General features: G+C 35.0%; 1 protein-coding gene across 7 annotated transcripts in view; it reads right to left on the bottom strand.

Annotated features, from left to right (window-relative positions):
• Positions 1–4,127: 4,127 nt before the first annotated feature.
• The window catches only part of KRIT1 (KRIT1 ankyrin repeat containing), a 39,302-nt gene continuing 24,287 nt past the window's right edge, over positions 4,128–19,142 (bottom strand). For all 7 annotated transcript variants that reach the window (XM_039222892.1, XM_039222893.1, XM_039222895.1 and 4 more), the window contains 7 exons: positions 18,975–19,131; positions 17,088–17,239; positions 11,917–12,083; positions 11,067–11,154; positions 10,356–10,562; positions 5,016–5,132; positions 4,128–4,514 (listed from right to left, as the gene is read on the bottom strand). In XM_039222892.1, coding sequence (XP_039078823.1) covers positions 4,446–4,514; positions 5,016–5,132; positions 10,356–10,562; positions 11,067–11,154; positions 11,917–12,083; positions 17,088–17,239; positions 18,975–19,131 — 957 coding nt within the window. In that variant the 3' untranslated portion in view covers positions 4,128–4,445. The remainder of the gene's footprint in view (positions 4,515–5,015; positions 5,133–10,355; positions 10,563–11,066; positions 11,155–11,916; positions 12,084–17,087; positions 17,240–18,974; positions 19,132–19,142) is intronic.

Genomic DNA, 19,142 nt, shown 5'->3' with positions numbered 1-19,142 from the left:
ACAGTCTTTTACTTCCCCAAATTCCCTCATGTTTTCCCTTTATATTCCCACATCCCCTCATTCCCATCCTAACCTTACTCTGAAGACTACTATTTGCTTTCTGACCCTTTCCCAGTTTTGCCTTTCCCAGAATGTCATATAAATGTAATGTTACAATATGTAACTTTCTGAGTCTGGCTTCTTTCAGTTAGTATTTGAAATTCATCCATATTGTTCATGAATTGTTTATTTTTTTTTGTTGCTGAGTAGTATTTCATATGGATGTAGCTGAGTTTGTTTCACTCATCCATCAAAGGATATTTGGGTTGTTTCCAGTTTGGGGCAGTTATCAAGTTATATTTCATATAAGTTGTGAAAAAAAAAAAAGGAAAGTATAACATATATACATCTGATTACAGATTTTTGTGTAAATAGAAGTTTTTGTTTCTTTGATAAATTCTCAGGAGTGGAATGACTTGGTTTTATAGTAGTTGTCTTTTAACTTAGAAACTACCAAACTCTTCGAAAATGGTTTTACCATTTTGCCTTCCTGTTAGCTAGGTAAGAGATCCAGTTGCTCTAAATTCCTTGATTCTTTTGCTTTCCTTTATATTGTGTACATTTAAAAGGCATTTTAGACACCTCATATCTCTTATGATACCCATAAATGAATGTGCTTTTGCCACTAAAATATACTAGTCTCTTTTTCTCTATTGATATATAGATTTTTTAAATATTTAAGTTTTGGCCATATGAAATATATTGCATACACAGTATGCAGGATGGTACCAAGCTATTTCTTTTGCATATTGATGTCTCTTGCCTAATGAGATGCTTTGGAGCTGCTCCATCTTTGCCTGTTTCTCAGTGGAACCCAATACATTTTGTCAAATGATCCTCCATTCCTTATCTTAGGCGCTATGATACCATTTTCCAGTTGCCCAGGACAGAAAGATAAGATTTAGAACTCTTACTTCTTATTTCTCACATCCAAAGGGTCACTGGGTTTTGTCAAAACATTAATTCACTTCTCCCCACTGTCTTATACTTTCTCACTCAGACTCCTTTGAGCCCTTCTGTACACTGGCCCAGGGTGATCTTGCAACACACCAATCTGAGTTAGTCAAGTCCCAAAGGCTCCAATCGCTCCTCATTAGCAAGGAACACAACATCCTTCAAGTTATGGACTTTTTTTTTTTTTAAATAAAACCTTTTCACCTTCCTCTCCTTTTCCTGACAAATGTCTGATTATAGAGGCCAGACTGCCAGATTTTGAATTGACACTAACACTTGATAGTTTTTGACCTTAGACAAGTTAACATAACCTCTCCATATACAATTGTATTCAAAGTTATACAATACATGAAAGTGAAAATATTTACACTATGTAAGTTTGACTCCTAAGCTTTAAAAAAAAACAAAACAAATATCTTGTTATATTTTTATTACAATCTTATATCATGTTCCTGATTCATTAATATACTGGAGCCAGACTGCCTAGATAAAAATCTCAGCTCTACTACTTAATAGTTACATTCTCTTTGGCAAGCTACTTAACTTTGTTTCTTCATCTGTAAAATGGTAATAATAGTATCTGTAAGGGTTACACTAATTATCTAAAACAACTGCAAGGCACATAGTAGGCACATTTTAAGTATTAGCTATTGTTATTTAACTAATGGGTAAGTCCCTAATTTCCCATCCATGGTTGGTGCCCTTCTAGTAAATCACTATTGCTTCTCAATACCATATTTGAAAATCGACTTTTTAAAAAATGTTTACTTATTTATTTTGAGAGAGAGAGCACAAGCAGAGGAGGGGCATAAAGAGGAGAGAGAATCCCAAGCATGCTTCGCGCTGCCAGCACAGAGTCCAATATGGGGTTTCATCCCATGAACCGAAAGATCATGACCTGAGCTGAAACCAAGAGTCAGATGCTTAACTGACTGAGCCACCCAGGCACCCCTGGAAACTGACTTTCTAATACTATATATTTTTAAACCTTTAATAGCCATGCTACTCTAATAGTCTTCCATTCTCTACAGTGCTGCCATACTGTGTAACTCCAGGAAGGTACACTGTATTCTATGGAGCAGGGAGTTGTTTGATGTAGTATCATTGCATCCTCACCTCCCTCTGTTAAAGGAAAAGCATTCAGCTAACTCCTAAATTGGCTACAAGAGCAGTTCTAAACCCTAGCTATATATCAAAATCACATGGGATACTTTACAAACAGAAATCCTTGAGCTCCACACTTGATTTATTGAGTCATAATGTATTGAAACTCCTCAGGTGACTATAGCGCCAGGGTTAGGAAACACTGGATTGGAGCACAGGGTAAGTGTGGGAAAAGCGGTTACACATTAATTTGGATAGAAACATTAGTGATTGTGTAATTAAGGGCCCTGCATTCAATACTGAGGAATTGGAATTTAATTCTAATGTACTGAGGAACCATGAAAGATTTTCAGAGTGTAATGGAATGATCAGATCTATAAGAAAGATGAACTTGGCACCAGTGTAGCAGATATGTGGGCAGGGTGTAGAGCCTCAGCCAGGAGAGGCCAAGGAGGAAGTTACACCAAACATAGGAACTTGAACTAGGGTGGATGCAGGGCAACCAGAGAGGAAGAAAATGGGAAAAGACTCATAAGAAATTTGGCAAGATTTGATAAGTGGAATGTTGAGGGTAATAAAGAAGAGAGAAATTGAAGTCCACTTTAAGATTTCCAGGAAAAGCAACTGGCTGCAATTTGATGATGTCACTAACCAAACAGAGAATACAAGTGGAAGGATAGAATTGAGCGAGTAGAGGAAACAAATTCTGTTTCCGGCTCTGATAACATAGAGGTTCCTTCTGTCGGCCATTTAGGTGGAGCTAGAACAGCAAGAAATTGGAAATTAAGATCTAGAGTTCAGAAGAGAATTTGAGGCTGAAATATTAGGTTTGGGAGTCAACAGGGTATCTAACAGTTGAGGCCACTGGAATGTATGAAACTGAACAGAGCATTGTCTATGTAGAATCAAAAGTGTTTAGCACAGAATTAGAGATAAAGCAGGCTTTCTCATTCAATTTAATCATATAATTTTACTAAGGCTCAGACAGAGCACCATTAGAAATAAGCAGAAATTAATGTGAAGTGTAAATTCTGATATATAAAAATTATCTGTAATCTTTAGGAAAACTTCAAATATGACTACTGTATCTCTGAACTTACTTAGAATACATCAGCCTAGGGGTGCTTAGCTAGCCCAGTCAGTTGAGCGTCTGACTTTGGCTCAGGTCATGAACTCACAGTTCAGTTCATGGGTTCAAGACCCGCACTGGGGTCTATGCTGACATCTCAGAGTCTGGAGCCTGCTTCAGATTTTGTGTGAGTGTGTCTCTGCCCCTCCCCTGCTCACACTCTGTCTCTCTCTCTCTCTCTCTCAAAAATAAACATTAAAAAAATTTAAAAAAAAAACACAACAACAACCTTAAGAACACATCCATCTATTAGCTTGGAAAGACCAGTTTCTAAGCTTATTAAATAGCAGCATAATCAAGTTAGCTCCTCATCTATGGTATCAATACTCCCCTAAATGAAACAGATATTTTGGTGATCTACTTCATTTAAGGCAATATAATTCATTAAGCTAAATCATAAAAATACAACATATACCTAATAAATGCAACTACTGATATCCAGAGACTGTCACTTAAATCTGTGTGTCTATGTGTGTACTTGTGTGCCAGGCACTTATATGTAATTTACTTTAATAATCCAAATTCATTACTGCATCTGGAATTATTTCAACAGAAAAAAACCCCAAAACTTAAGGTCCCCAGGCCCTGCTACTTCTAGAGAGTGAATGAACTTGTATATACCGAGTCCCAGAAATGTTTGTTTAAAGAAGCATCAGGTTATGATGCAGGGGGTTCAAGCACTATACTTTGAGAAATAAGAGCTTATACTAATTACACATTTTAACTAAGACTTTTAAAAACATATTGAGAAATTTCTACAGATTACAGAAAAATGTTTGAAATAACAGTGCTATGTGGTTTAAGTAGAAAATATATTTTCTTTATTCAAATATGTTGACTTTCAGTATATTCTGAAATGACACACAAAGTTATACCAAAGCTATATTTTAATTTCATTACATTCCACTCCAAATTCTTTACCATTTACCAAAAATAACTTTTTATAAAGCTTACTATTTTGCCCATTATTATACAGATGATCAATCTACATATTTTTGTGTGTTTCTCTCAAAAATTAGAATAGCTTATGAGGATATTATATAAAACTAACTGGTATATTACACACCAAACATAAGTACAGATTCTGTACAATGTAGTAGCATACATTCATATATTACATGAGACTAAATGCCTTGTTAAAAGTGATAGTTTAAGAAATCTTTCATGGAAAAAATGTGCATTACAAAATATGGTAGTTTAAGTATCAGCTGCTTTCCTCTCATGAATTTCTTTCGGTGGGCATTAACTGTCCATTTAGCTTCATTAATAGTTTTACCACAAGGCCAGCCTACAAAGTAAAATATACGTTGACAGTAAATATGAAACATGTAAGAATGTGTAAATGACATACATGCCAGTAAGCAGTTCCCTGTCTATCTGAAAAGGAACTTTCTTATTAGGAGGAAGCTTATCAAGAATAGACAGAGTACTAAGGGTTTGAAGGGATTTTAGAAGCAACCTATTGGATTCAACTAGTGGCTCAAGATAGGATACTTGTCAGGAAGGGGGAAGGACTACCTGACACCTTGATAAAAGAGATAGGGAATAGTGACCAGAATTAAAGGAAATGCAAGAAAACAGTTTGATTGTTATAAAACTAAATATTCAGATAAGTTTCCAGCTTGTTTGCTTAGGAAAGTCCTGCCTTTTTTCTTTGGTCTTAAATATCTTAATTTCACATAATATCAAAGGGTTTCCTTGAAGCAAAATGGATTGTCACTTTTAAAAATTATCTTTACTAATACAGTAGTTCATTATTAGAAGTCCAGAGTACTTGATAGATACTTACCTGTTTTGTGTGTACAATAAAGCTCATTTTATTTTCCATACTATGGATCTGAAAACATGTATCAGCTTCTCCCAATTGCCACATAAAACAACCATACTTAAGACTGATGAGTAAAGCCTGCAATATAATTAGAAATTGTTTTATTGAAATATATATTAAAAACAGCACCTACCTTCTATTACTATCTACAATGATATAGTTATGTCTAAACATAATGGTTTTGATGTTAGGATAAAACGTATTCAAAGTTGTCCCAATAGCCTCACAAAACCTCAAGTACAGAGCCACATAGATGGATCTTCTGTCCCTGTCTCTCTGCACTTCCCTTTCTCTCTCTGCTCCTCCCTTGTTCACATTCTTTCTGTCAAAAAGAAATAAAACATTTAAAAAATTTGCTTTCTATGACTCGCAGTTCTTAACATATTATAGTTAAATGTTTATTTTTATTTATTTGAGAGAGAGAGCGAGCGAGAACGCACATGCACAAGCAGGGGAGGGGCAGAGACAGAGAGAAACAAAGAATCTCAAGCTGGCTGTGCACTAAACACAGAGCCTGAGTTGGGGCTTGACCTTACAACTACGAGATCATAACCTGAACCAAAATCAAGAGTCAGACGCTCAAGTGACTGAGCCACCTCAGTCCCCTGGTTATATGTAATTAATATTATGTGAAAAGGATATGGTTTTAGGGCATTTTAAAAAATAATTTTCATACTTCTTAAAGTTTATTTATTTATTATGAGACAGAGACAGAGAGTGAGTGGAGCAGGGGCAGAGAAAGGGAGAGGCACAATCCCAAGCAGGCTCTGTGCTATAAATGCAAAGCCCGACACAGGGCTTGGACTCACAAACCACGAGATCATGACCTAAGCAGAAATCAAGAATCCGGTGCTGGGATACCCAGGTGGCTTAGTCAGCTGAGCGTCTAACTTTGGCTCAGGTCATGATCTCGCAGTAATGAGTTTGAGCTCCTCATGGGGCTGTGTGCTGACAGCTCAGAGCTTGGAGCCTGCTTCAGATTCTGTGCCTCCCCCCGATCCTGCCTCGCTTGTGCTGTCTCTCTCAAAAATAAACATTAACAACAACAACAACAAAAAAAGAGTCCAGTGCTTAAATGACTGAGCCACCCAGGCACATCAAGAACCTCACTTTAAAAATGCCCTAAACCAGGGCACTGGGTAGCTCAGTTGATTAAGTGGCCAACTCTTGGTTTTGGCTAGGATCATGATCTCCCTTTCATGGGTTCAAGCCCCTGCCCCACATCAGACTCTGTGCTGACAGTACGGAGCCTGCTTGGGATTCTCTCTCCCCCCAACTCTCTCTCTGCCCCTCCCCTGGTTGTGTTCTCTCTCTCAAAATAAATAAGTAAGCTTAAAAAAAAGTGAGACTCTTAAATGAAATAGTACAATTAATTTACATGAGTGTATATTATGTATAATGGGAAACTAAAAACATCTTCTTTAAAATTAGCCATCCCTATTTATAACGTAAAATATAACTTCATAGATGGGATATATGCTAAAATAGCCATTTATCAAGGAACATATTGAAACATTGGGTCAAGATATCATAATACCTTAAACTGTCTATCTTTCAGATCAATTGCTTGAAATTTGTTTAATGAAGAGATAAAATAGTCCATTAGTATGGTCTCAAAGCAGTTTAATATATAGAAAAAAATACATCTGTAGTATAGCAAGTCCTCAATTATATGGGGGCCAAATTACCAATAAAAATACTGGGATTATAAATTAAAAATAAAGGTTTTGTTGTTAAACACAAAGGAAGAACTTCTTGAGAGACCCACAATAATGACAACAGCTCAATGGAGCTGAAAAGTCAGAGTCCATATGGTAGCTTTGAGAGATAGATACAGTGTACTCCAGAAAGAAAAAGTAGTCCTCTTTACAAGGTAAAACTTACAAAGGGTCAAGTTGTTTAGTGAGGGAAATCAAAAAGCACAAGAGAAAATGTCAGGAAGTTGAGAGCAGAAAAGGGAAAGCCACAGAAGCCACAAGTAGCACATAGCCAGCCAGTGGACAGGAGAAACAGTGATGGTGATAAATGAGCAGGAAGAATGACACTATGTGATATTTACATAACCAGTTTTATTTCAGAAAGGCATTCATTATGGCCAACATAAATTGACATTGGCAAAGGGTAATCTATTGCCTGGATATGGCAAAAGTACTATTACGGTTAAAGACATATCAACAAGTACGGTTCAGTTATGAAACAGAAATACATTCACTATAGTAAAACACTGATTCACAACACAGTGCATTATATATTCAATAATGTCTACATTTTATGTAAGTAGGACAGAAAAGTCTCTGATGAACTTATGAAATTGGCTAAGCTATACTTTCTAATGGGAACCTCTCTTATTTCAAAGAGAAACAAGATATAGAAAATAGAATATAAAAAAACATAGCTGTATTCTATGGCTTTTCATGAGAATTAATCTCTGAAGCTACTGTACCCCAGGTAGAGTTTTAAATGTAAATGAAGGTATTTTTGCAAATGATGTTTATTCTAAACTTGTCAAATTCAACCCTAGCATATCTTGATGACTCTGACGACAACTAAGGACAAGCTGCCTGCTCTCACCTTTGGTGATTAGAAAATATAATCATCTTAAAGCTTTCATACGTGCTGTAAATTTATCAGCGGTTTACAGAACACAAGGTAATGATCAGGTAGACAGAAAACATCGTTACACTTTGGTTTAAATACCTTCTTATACCCAAGGACAGCATTTTAATTTATATTTCTAGAAATTGAACATCTTATCCTAAAAAAGCAGACTGTTAACTAGTAATATTGTTACCATCCTCTGCCTGCAACTGCTATCTCATATACTCGATTGCTGGACCAGAATATTATTCATGTGAAATGTTATAAGATAATGCTGAACTATCATTTAGAACTAAATAAAACATTTTATTTGTTCCTAAACTTGGAATCCTGCCAAGTCAAACATAAACTATAGCTTAGAGAAAAGGCTCAGTGTCATACCCACAGCGTCATCAATTAATTCAGTAAAGAAGGATTTGTAAATGTTGTATAAAGTGCTCTGAAACAGCAGAGGAAAAATTTACTGAAATGGTGAGGGGAGTTTCTCCAACGATTTCCTTTAATAAACTTAGTACAAAAGAAATAGAAAACTGGTTACAAACTAATTAGAAGCAGCCTATTTTGTGTGAGTAAAGTAGCTTAAATAGAAAATGATAATAAGCAAACGACCAAAAGCAAGCTGACATCAAAGGCTTCAAAAAAAATCAAGTTCTAGATAAACTACTGAATTCAGTCCCTATTCAGCCCTATGTCCCTAAATACTCTATATCTTCATTCATGGGCATATCTAAGAGCATGGTAAAAATAGCTGTTGCCCATAAAAATGATCCTGAGTTATCATGAAATGACTAAACTACTTTCAGAAGTTATGTGATTACAAAAGAAAGGCTTATAAAAATGATGAAAATAAAAATAAGGTTTATGATAAAATTTCCTAATCTAATTCTTTGCTAATTTTTTAACATTTATTTATTTTTGAGAGAAAGACGAAGGAAAAGTAGGCAGAGAGGGCCAGAGAGAGAGGGAGACACAGAATCCAAAGCAGACTCCAGGCTCTGAGTTATATGCACAGAGCCCAATGTGGGGCTCAAACTCACGAACCAGGAGATCATGACCTGAGCCAAAGTCAGACGCTTAACCAACTGAACCACCCAGGTGCCCCTAAAATGCCTTTTCTTTTCTTTTTTTTTCCTAATGTTTTATTTATTTCTAGGATAGAGAGAGAGACAGCGTGAGCAGGGGAGGGTCAGAAAGAGAGGGAGTCACAGACTGAAACAGGCTCCAGGCTCTGAGCTGGCAGTCAGCACAGAGCCCGACGCGGGGCTCGAACCCACAAACCGCGAGATCATGACCTAAGTGAAAGTCGGACGCCCAACCGACTAAGCCACCCAGGCGTCCCTAAAATGCCTTTTCTAATGTATAAGCTTAGTTATTACTTTAACTGACTTGAAATGGTCTATTCTTAGACAAATCTGAATGAACAAAATAAATTTGATTAACTTTCTATTACAAGCTAGGAAGCTGTTCATCCAGATAAATGTGTTAAATATGCTAAAAATAATTGGTAATTCTGTATTTTATATATAATGACTGATTAGAAAAAGGAGTACAATATAGTAATAAGCCTCTGATGGGAAAGGCCTGAATCCCTTCCATATTTTATCTTGTCTGTTCCCCCAAAGGCTCGTATAATTAATTCTGATTTTCAAAGTGAATCCCTTGTGACAGATATTACATATATTTTTAAAATTTTTTAATGTTTTATTTATTTCTGAGACCGAGAGAGAGAGAGACAGAGAGAGACAGACAGACAGTGTGAGCAGGGTAGGGTCAGAGATAGAGGGAGACACAGAATCTGAAACAGGATCCAGGCTCTGAGCTAACTGTCAGTACAGAGCCTGATGTGGGGCTTGAACCCACGAACTGTGAGATCATGACCTGAGCTGAAGTCAGACGCTCAACCGATTGAGCCACACAGGCACCCCATATTTTTTAATGTTTATTTATTTTGAGAGAGAGAGTGTGTGCCAACGCAGGGGAGGGGCAGACAGAGGGAGACAGGCAATCCCAAGCAGGTTCTGTGCTGTCATTGCATAGTCTAACACCAGCCTGATCTAACGAAACATGAGATCATGACCTGAGCCAAAATCAAGAGTTGTATGCTTAACTGACTGAACACCCCAATATATTTTTCTTTTTTTAATCTGTATTTTTTTCATTTAAACTTAACTGATTTTTTAAGTAGGTAATATAATCACAGTTAAAAATTTTTTTTAAGTTGCTGAATGGTACCTAGTAAAGTTTCCTTCCCACTCTTGTTCCCAGTTACCTGGTTGCCTTCTCTAAAGGTTTCATGAGACTTTTTATTCATACAGAAGCAATATGTATTTATGTAAATATAGTCTTGACTTCCCCTCATTTTTATACATTTAGTAGCCTATTACATATGGTCCACTACTGTGCTTTTTCATTAAATATATCTTGGAAATCATTCTCTACATTCTTCATTCTTTTATATGACTGCACAGTATTTCACTACAGAAATGTACAATGATTAACACATTATATAAATATAGAATACATTTAATGTTAATAATCAACACTTTGTTGACAATCATGTACTTTTCATCCCTCCTCCTTTGCTATTACAAATGAAATTGCAACAAATAGTTTTATATATATATCATTTCTAGATTTTTCAGGTAGGCTGGTACTATTTTATTAAGACATTGGTCAAAAACAGCTGTAAAGCTGAAAATATACCTTAGTTTCCATGTTGAGGAGATGAAGTCCTTTTATATTCACTCCTACATACACAGGGATGACTTTATGATTGCTGGGGCTTGCCTTTGTAAATATCTGTCCTGTGAAAAAAGCTGCTCCATAGGTAGGAATTTCCCAACAATTCTGTAAGAACATGCGCTGAAGGTGATGCATTTCTTTACTGACACCCTCACTTGTACTAAGATTCTAAAAACAAATAAGGTAAAATAAAAGAGATGTAAAAAGAGAACATACCTTTGATAATCCAAATAGGTCAACTAAGCAGTTTCTAAAATCATGGCTGCCCCCAGAGAAGAATAAAATTGTGTGACACTATCCCACGAGCAGTTCTTAATACTTCAAAATAGAAAGAAATATCGAAGTATAAAAATTGTGTTTGTGTACTCTGTTAGATTTTATGTGCCTCAGGGACAAAGATAGTATATAATTTCATGGTGTGTGGTGTGTGTGTGTGTGTGTGTAATCTCTAATCCTTATCACAGTATCCAGCATATAGGAAGTATTCAATAAAAGATTCCACATTGTTAAAAATAAAAATATGCTACTTTCGGTTTCATATGAACTAGAAGATCCATTTTTAATTTCAGGACTATAAATCTAATGTACCTACATTTAAAACATATTACATGATTTAATTTACAAAATTTCAATTAGGGCATAAAATGTCTTTATTACTGTTAAACAGCTTACCTTGTATTCATGAAGTATTCGGTTTGTCCAGTGAGGTGCCTTACTTTTCAATTTCGTAATAGGTACAATGGATTTTAGATTTTCTTCACTGTAAGCAAATATGTGAACATGCTTTAAATAAATCATCTTTAGTAGCTAAAGTACATATATCATTTAGAAACAAATTGCTTTAAGTAACATGATTTTTTAAGTAATATGATCTTTGAGCTGAAAAATGTGTATTGTAAAATATTAGAGAACTCTAAAAATTTTAAGCAAAAGCCATTCCTAACACTCTCATTTAAGAGAAATGTTTCTTCTTTCAATAACCACAAAATATTTTTGAAAATTGAAAACCACAACAAACAACCCTCAGTGTTTAAAACCTCAGTGTTTTCTCTCAAAGACTGAAAGCTAGTTGTTGTGGTAGGATTCTTAAATGCATCTGTCTTATAATATTTTCTACTGCCTATCAAGTCAGGTTGTAATTAACTTATTTAGACATATAATAAAGATAAATCAAAGAAAAAATATAAGATATATCCAGGGGTGCCTGGCTGGGGGTCGGTAGAGCATGTGACCCTTGATGTCAGCGTTGTGGGTTTGAGCCCCACAGTGGGTGTAGAGATTACTTTAAAAAAATAAAATCTTAAAAAAAAAAAGTATATCAAATCACAGTCAAAATCAAGAGAAATAATTTTGGAAAGAGTATAACTTTAAGAATTCTTTACCATTTTTCCCGCTCATTCCATGCCTTCTTGTGTCCTTCAGTTCCAAACTAAAGCATATTTCTTAATAACATTTTTTTAATTTCTTGGTTAAATAGAATCGTGAGCATAGCACAAGGCCACACACTGTATTAAATACTTACTTTAGGAAACCTTGCTTGTGTTTCTTACTCTCATAATTCCCATAAACTATTTGCAACAGTAGACTTGCCAATGTTATCAGTTTAGCATCAGGAGCTGTATAAAAGCCCTTTAATAAATTATATCTGGCTTCATCAAAGAGGATAAGAATAGCTAGTGGGTCTTCAATCTTAAAGGAAAAAGTAGAATTTGGTTACTGGGCTACAATTTCCTGTTACAAATATACAACTTGTCACTTTCTAATATGGAAAAGCAAAAGCTACATATTCATTTATAAATGACCTGTTTTTGATTCAGAGTAGGGGTTCACAAAGTTTCCCTGTTAAGGGCCAGAGAGTAATATTTTAAGCTTTATGAGTCAGTCACATAGCACAAAAGCATCCACAGACAATACAACAACAAACAGGTGTGTGGTGATGTTATAATAACACTTTATAGATGGATACTAAAATTTGAATTTCACAAATTTTTCACATATCATGAAATATTATCTTTTTTAATTTTTCAACCATTAATAGCTTGCAGAGTATATAAAAATAAACAGCTTCAGATATAGCAATAGGTTATAGTTTGTAACCTCTGATTTACAGTCTAATAAAAGATTATCATTAGTTTATAGGATATGGATAGTTCCTACTGCAACTTTACCTAAACAAATTATATTCTTCAAAGATTGTTTTACATGTTTCATATGATATAGTAGTGAGCCTCAAGGAAGATACGAGAAAGTGTATTAATTCCTAGAAGTGTACATGTAGTTTTAAAAAATCTTATTTTAAAATATTTTTTATTTCATTTGATAAAAACTACTTGGTACTTTCAAATAACACTAAAGGAGAGCAGAAGATTTTTCCCTAAGTTTCAAAAACTTTACAAAGTTTCATTTTATTGAATAAGATTAACAAAGATTGAAAAAAGCTAGCCTACAGAATATACTTATGCTTAGAAATAGTCACCAATTATAGAGTTTCTGAATGAATACTTAAAGGATTTCCAAATATAATTCAAAGTGATCTCAATTCCCTGTGGTAAAAGTTATTTTGGGGGCGCCTGGGTGGCTTAGTCAGTTAAGCGTCCGACTTTCGCTTAGGTCATGATCTCGCGGTTCGTGGGTTCGAGCCCCGCATCGGGCTCTGTGCTGACTGCCAGCTCAGAGCCTGGAGCCTGTTTCAGATTCTGTGTCTCCCTCTCTCTCTGACCCTCCCCTGCTCACTCTGTCTCTCTCTCTCTCTCCTAGAAATAAATAAAAATATTAAAAAAAAAGATTTAAAAAAAAAGTTATTTTGATCTTACTAAAATAATAGCTTATAATACTCTATATACTATTGAAAACTTAAAAAAAGAATTTCACAGGGAAAAAAGGTGGGAGGACTGTTCTAGATTAAAAGTGACTAAAGAGTAACAATAAAATATAAAGTATGAACTAGATCCTGCATATGGGATCTAGCTATAAAAGACTTTTAAACAATTGGGGAAAATCTAAATATGGATCACATATTATATGTTATTATGGAGATTTAATTTTATTAGGTTGAAAATGGTATCATACTAAGTTCATATGTCCTTTTCCTTAGGAGATAAATGTCAAAATATGTAGGGCTTAAGTGCCATGATGTCTGCAACTCACTTTTTTTTTTTTTTTTTAATTTTTATTTATTTCTAGGAGAGAGAGAGACAGCGTGAGCAGGGGAGGGTCAGAGAGAGAGGGAGACACAGACTCTGAAACAGGCTCCAGGCTCTGAGCTGGCAGTCAGCACAGAGCCGACGCGGGGACTCGAACCCACGAACCGCGAGATCATGACCTAAGCGAAAGTCGGTTGCTTAACCGACTAAGCCACTCAGGCGCCCCTGCAACTCACTTTTAAATGGTTCATAAAAAAAAAAATAAATAGAGAAGATGAAGGGAAAAAAGCCAAATATTAGCCATTAGTGAACTTAATGAATCTGATTACCTGTCAACTTTCCGATGGGCTTTAATTTCTCAAAATTAACAGTGAATTTAAAGAGTTTGAGTAGTTAATAATTATAATTCCTAATAGTATATTCAGTGAGCATTAGTCAACAATTATTCTTTACTAATAAAATCAGGCCATTTTCATCCTGAAGGAATGATTCAACCAATAAATGTAATTCTTCCATTTTTCAGATGGTACAAATTGTAATTTCTTAATTACATAATGAAAGAACATAATGATCTATCTTATCAGATTATAATGATATTCTGACTTAAGATACCTACTAAACCTTGATTCTTTTTCACTTGAGTTCACTTTATATTCTTTATAATTATGCAATAAATTTATTATCCAAGTTTTATCGTTATTGATTTTTCTCCACCAATCAACCTTTAAAATATTACTTAGGTGGAGAAGAAAGACAGACTGAGTATACTTATATTACTAAGCAATAACTCTACACTCTCTCTCCCTGATACCTGTGCTAACCACTAATTTATTTTGTGAATTTTCCTAGATATTTAATGTAAGTAGAATCATACAATATTTGTCCTCTTGCTTCTGGCTTGGCTTATGTCACTTAGCATAATGTTTTCAAGGTTTATCCATGTTATGGCATGTATCAGAACTTCATTTCTTTTTATGGCTGAATAATATTCCATTGTATGTGTATACCACATTTTGTTTATCCGTTCATCTCTTGATGGAAACTTAGTTTGTTTTTACCATTTCTGTTGTTGTGAATAATGCTGTTCTGAACACTGGCATATAGATATGTTTGAGGTCCTATTTTTAATTCTTCAGGTATATACCAAAGAGTGGAACTACTGGATCATATGGTAATTGTGTTCAGTTTTTTCAAGAATTACTATTGTTTTCCATAGCAGCTGTACCATTTTGCATTCCCACCTGCAACGTAGAAGGATGACAATTTCTTTGTAATTTTACCAACACTCATTATTTCCTTTTTTAAAATTAAAATAGCCATCCTAGGAGGTGTGAAGTGGATTATCATTGTGTTTTGATCCCTAATGACCAGTGATGCTGAACATCTTTTCACAGGTTTCTTGGCCAGTTGTGTATCTTCAATGGAGAAATCAAGTCTTTTGCCCATTTTAACTTTTTTTGTTGTTGAGTTGTAGCTCCCATTCTGTAAACTGTCTCTTCACTTTCTTCCTAATGTCCTTTGACGCACAAATGTTTTTAATTTTGAAGAAGTCCAATCTGTGTATACTTTCTTTTGTTGCTCATGCTTTTGGTGTCATATTTAAAAAATCTATTGCCAGGGGGACCTGGATAGCTTAGTCAGTTAAGCATCTGACTCTTGGTTTCAGCTCAGGTCATGATTTCACAAATTGTGAGTTTAAGCCACACGTCAGGCCCACACTGGCCTGAAAATTTTGAAATTGGGAAGTGTGAATCCCTCAACTTTATTCTTTTTTCACAATTGCTTTCGCTATTCAAGGCCCTTTGTAATTGCATATGAATTCAAGGATTGCCTTTCCCATTTCTATAAAAAGGCTTTTGGAATTTTTTTAGAGAATGTGGTTTATCAGTAGATGCTTTGCTAGTGTGGACATCTTAACAATATGAAATCTTCCTACCCTTAACACAGATGTCTTTCCAGTTACATAGATCTTCTTTAATTTCTTTCAGTAATGTTTTATAGTTCTGAATGTACAAGTCTTGCATCTTTCGTTAAATTTATTCCTAAGTATTTTATTCTTTAAGATGCTATTTTGATGAATTTCTTAATTTCTTTTTTGGGTTGTTTGTTGATGTGTATAGAAACCACTGATTCTTGTCTGTTAAGCTTGTACCCTGCAACATTGCTGAATCTATTTATTAGCTCTAATAGCTTTCTTGTGGATTGTTTGAGATTTCCTACATATAGGATCATGTCATTTGCAAATAGTTTTACTTTTTCCTTTCCAATGAGGAGGTTTTTTATTTCTTCTCTCTCTCTCTTTTTCTTTCAATCTAATTGCTCTGGTTAGTGTTAAATAGCAGTGGTGAAAGCTCGCATCCTTGTCTTGCTCCTGACCTTAGTATGATGTTAGCTGTAAGTTTTTCTTAAGTGCCATTTATCATGTTGAGAAAGTTCCCATCTATTTCTATCGTAGAGTTTTATCATGAAAGGGTATTGGATTTTGTCAAATACCTTTTCTGTGTCAATTGAGAGGAGTAATTGGTATTTTCTCCTTTTGTTCTACTTATGAAATTCTAATACATTTTTTAATGAATAATTAAGATATTTGTTTTTGGTAAGTTTTATACAAATTTTTATGTAACTGCCAGTATATTTTACTGAGAGGATCAAATCTATCTTTGGTCTGATAATATGTGAGGAACAATATAAGTAGTCGGGTACAAAACATTTGTCAAGTTTGTACATGGTCACTGAACTTTTCATAATAAACTTTGCTTAAACTTGTCTGTTTAATATTCCCTTGGATAAGAATCAGGGAATGCACTGTGTGTTTTTTCTTCACCAAAGTTATGAGAACTTGAAACTTTTTTTCTTCAATTTCAAAGCCACTCTTGTATTTAGCCTATCACATCTCATTTAACCTGTAATATCTACCTTAAGTGTCTTTGCTGTCCATTCACCTTTTGGATAGCATTTTCATACCTCCTCTAAAATTTACAGATCTAAGTATACTTATATGGAACACATCTTTTTATCAAATGTAAATTCTATTCTCATTTTTTACTATCTATATAATTTCTGCTTGATTTGGAAATAGCCATTTACTGACTATTGAGAGTAACTTTTTTATATCCCCTTTGCAAATACAGTCTTCTCCATTATATTTTCTGTTCTCCTCCCACATCAACATATCTCTTCTCACCTTTGAAATTTACACACTGATTAGCCCTTTATTAAATTTGTCTTTGATACTGTACCTCTTAACTATTCTAAAAATTTTTTTGTATAACCCATCTTCCATCTGGTTGCTAATTCTCTTTTGAATAGATTCTCTATATCTTTTGTTTCTATGACAATGGAGGAAGAAATAGAAAACCTAACCAGTGGCTTTGTAAGCAGACTAATTCACACTCTACCACTCACCCCAGGGATGTGAGGATTGAACAGAAAAACAGAAAACCTCCTCATCCTCATGCAGGAAGAACACAATTTTTGTTTCTAGTTCCTACCACAGGTACACAATAGATTCTGTGCATTTAAATGACTAAAACAGGATTTCCAAGCAAACCTTTTTTTCAACTTCCAAAGGAAGTCTCACATCTCTTCTTAGGAAAAGCTGTGGTGTTTCTCTTTGGGGATCCAAATTAGTTAATTCAGCAAGTATTTCTGGCCAGTCACGAACATGTTGCAATGGTTTATGATAAGGCTTGAGTTGAAGGCCTGAAAAACATCTTTCCTTTTATAAATGATAATGTAAAAATAAATTATATCAACACATGGAAAATCTGTATTAAACTATCTGTACTTAAGTGCTCAATACACACAAATTAAAGGCCTAAATTCTATTCAACATTGACTTTAACCAATAATATTACTACCTAATTTTAGGTTAAGAGCTTCTGTTTTTAAAAATATAAGAATTACGGAGGTGCCTAGGTGGCTCAGTTGATTGGGGCACCCAACTCTTGATTTCGGCTCAGGTCATGGTCTCACGGGTCCTGGGATAGGCCCTACATGAGGCTCTGCACTAACAGGGCAGAGCCCACTTGGGATAGGATTCTATGATTCTCTCCTCTCTCCCTACCTCCCCTCCACCCCCTTTATCCCTGCGACACATGCACTCAGTCGCTCTCTCTCAAAATAAATAAATAAATAAACATTAAAAAAAGAATTTAAGAATTATGAGGGGCACCTAGCTGGCCCAGTTTGTAGAGCATATGACTCTTGATCTTAGAGTTATAAGTTTGAGCCCCATGTTGGTATAGAGATAACTTAGAATCTTTTTTTCTTTTTTAATTAGAGAGAACATGGGGCAGAGGGGAGACATGCACAGGAAGAAGAGAGAGAATTTTAAGCAGGTCTTCTACTCAGCATGGAGCCTGACACGGGGCTTGATCCCACAATCCTGGGATCATGACGTGAGCTGACATTAGGAGTCAAATGCTCAACCGACTGAACCACCAAGGTGCCCCTTAAAAATAAAATCTTAAAAGGGGTGCCTGGGTAGCTCAGTCGGTTAAGCCTCCGACTCTTGCTTTCAACTCAAGTCTTGATCTCAGGGTTGTGAGTTCAAGCCCAGCATTGGGCTCTGTGCTGGGCACAGAACCTACCTATAAAGAAACAAGCAAATAAATAAAATCTGTAAAAAATTAAAGAATATAAGAATATAATTCTTAAAACAAATAAAATGTATTATATGTATATAAGATCTTTAATTCCATGATAGTCTATTTAATTATAATCAGTAGAATCAAGAGTTTTAAAAAAAGACAATTAAATCATTAAATAAACAATTAATTCCTTTATATATTTGCAATATTTCCTTGAAAGACAAATCTATAGTGACATCAGGATGATTTGAAATGAAAAGATTTGGTAGAGGGGCACCTGGGTGGCTCAGTTGGTTAAGCATCTGACTTCAGCTCAGGCCATGATCTCATGGTCCGTGAGTTGGAGCCCCATGTTGGGCACTGGGCTGACAGTTCGGAGCCTGGAGCCTGCTTCAGATTCTGTGTCTTCCTTTCTCTCTGCCCCTTCCCTACTCATGCTCTGTCTCTCAAAAATGAATAAATGTTTTTTTTTTAAAAAGAAGATTTGATAGAAAACTGATACAAAGAGAAAACATTTGCATTATTTCAGGTGAAATGAGCACTAACAATTAAGGCAAGTTGGATGAGCACTACATTTAATGTCATTCACGTTAATTCCATGATTAGAGAAGAAAAGTTTTAAAATACTTAAAAATTACTTTGAATGAAGCAATGGAAGAGGGGCCCCAGAAGCTAACCTATTTCAGCAGCTGGAACACTAGTAATTTATATAAAAGAGAAGATCACTTTATCATTTCAAAATGTGAAAGTCAGTAAGAAACTGATGCTATAATTAAGTTTGCCAACCCACCCCACTCTCAAAAAAGACTAGTGAAGTTTACACAACAAAATAACAACTTTCTTACTGAGGTTTTCTGAACAGATCCAAATAGTGAAATATTGCTGTGTTTCTTGAGAAAGACGCATTCCTTCCATTATCTGCTGCACTGTGGTATTATTTCCATGCTTCAATTCCACAGAACGGTATGATCCATCCATTCTGTATATCCGAACTTTTTCATACTAGGACAAAG

Source organism: Hyaena hyaena, unplaced genomic scaffold (genome assembly GCF_003009895.1).
Source record: "Hyaena hyaena isolate Hyena2069 unplaced genomic scaffold, ASM300989v1 scaffold_1210, whole genome shotgun sequence".
In the NCBI taxonomy this organism is placed as follows: domain Eukaryota; kingdom Metazoa; phylum Chordata; class Mammalia; order Carnivora; family Hyaenidae; genus Hyaena; species Hyaena hyaena.
Note: the sequence above shows the minus strand (reverse complement) of the source record. Positions and strands in the feature narration are given on the sequence as shown.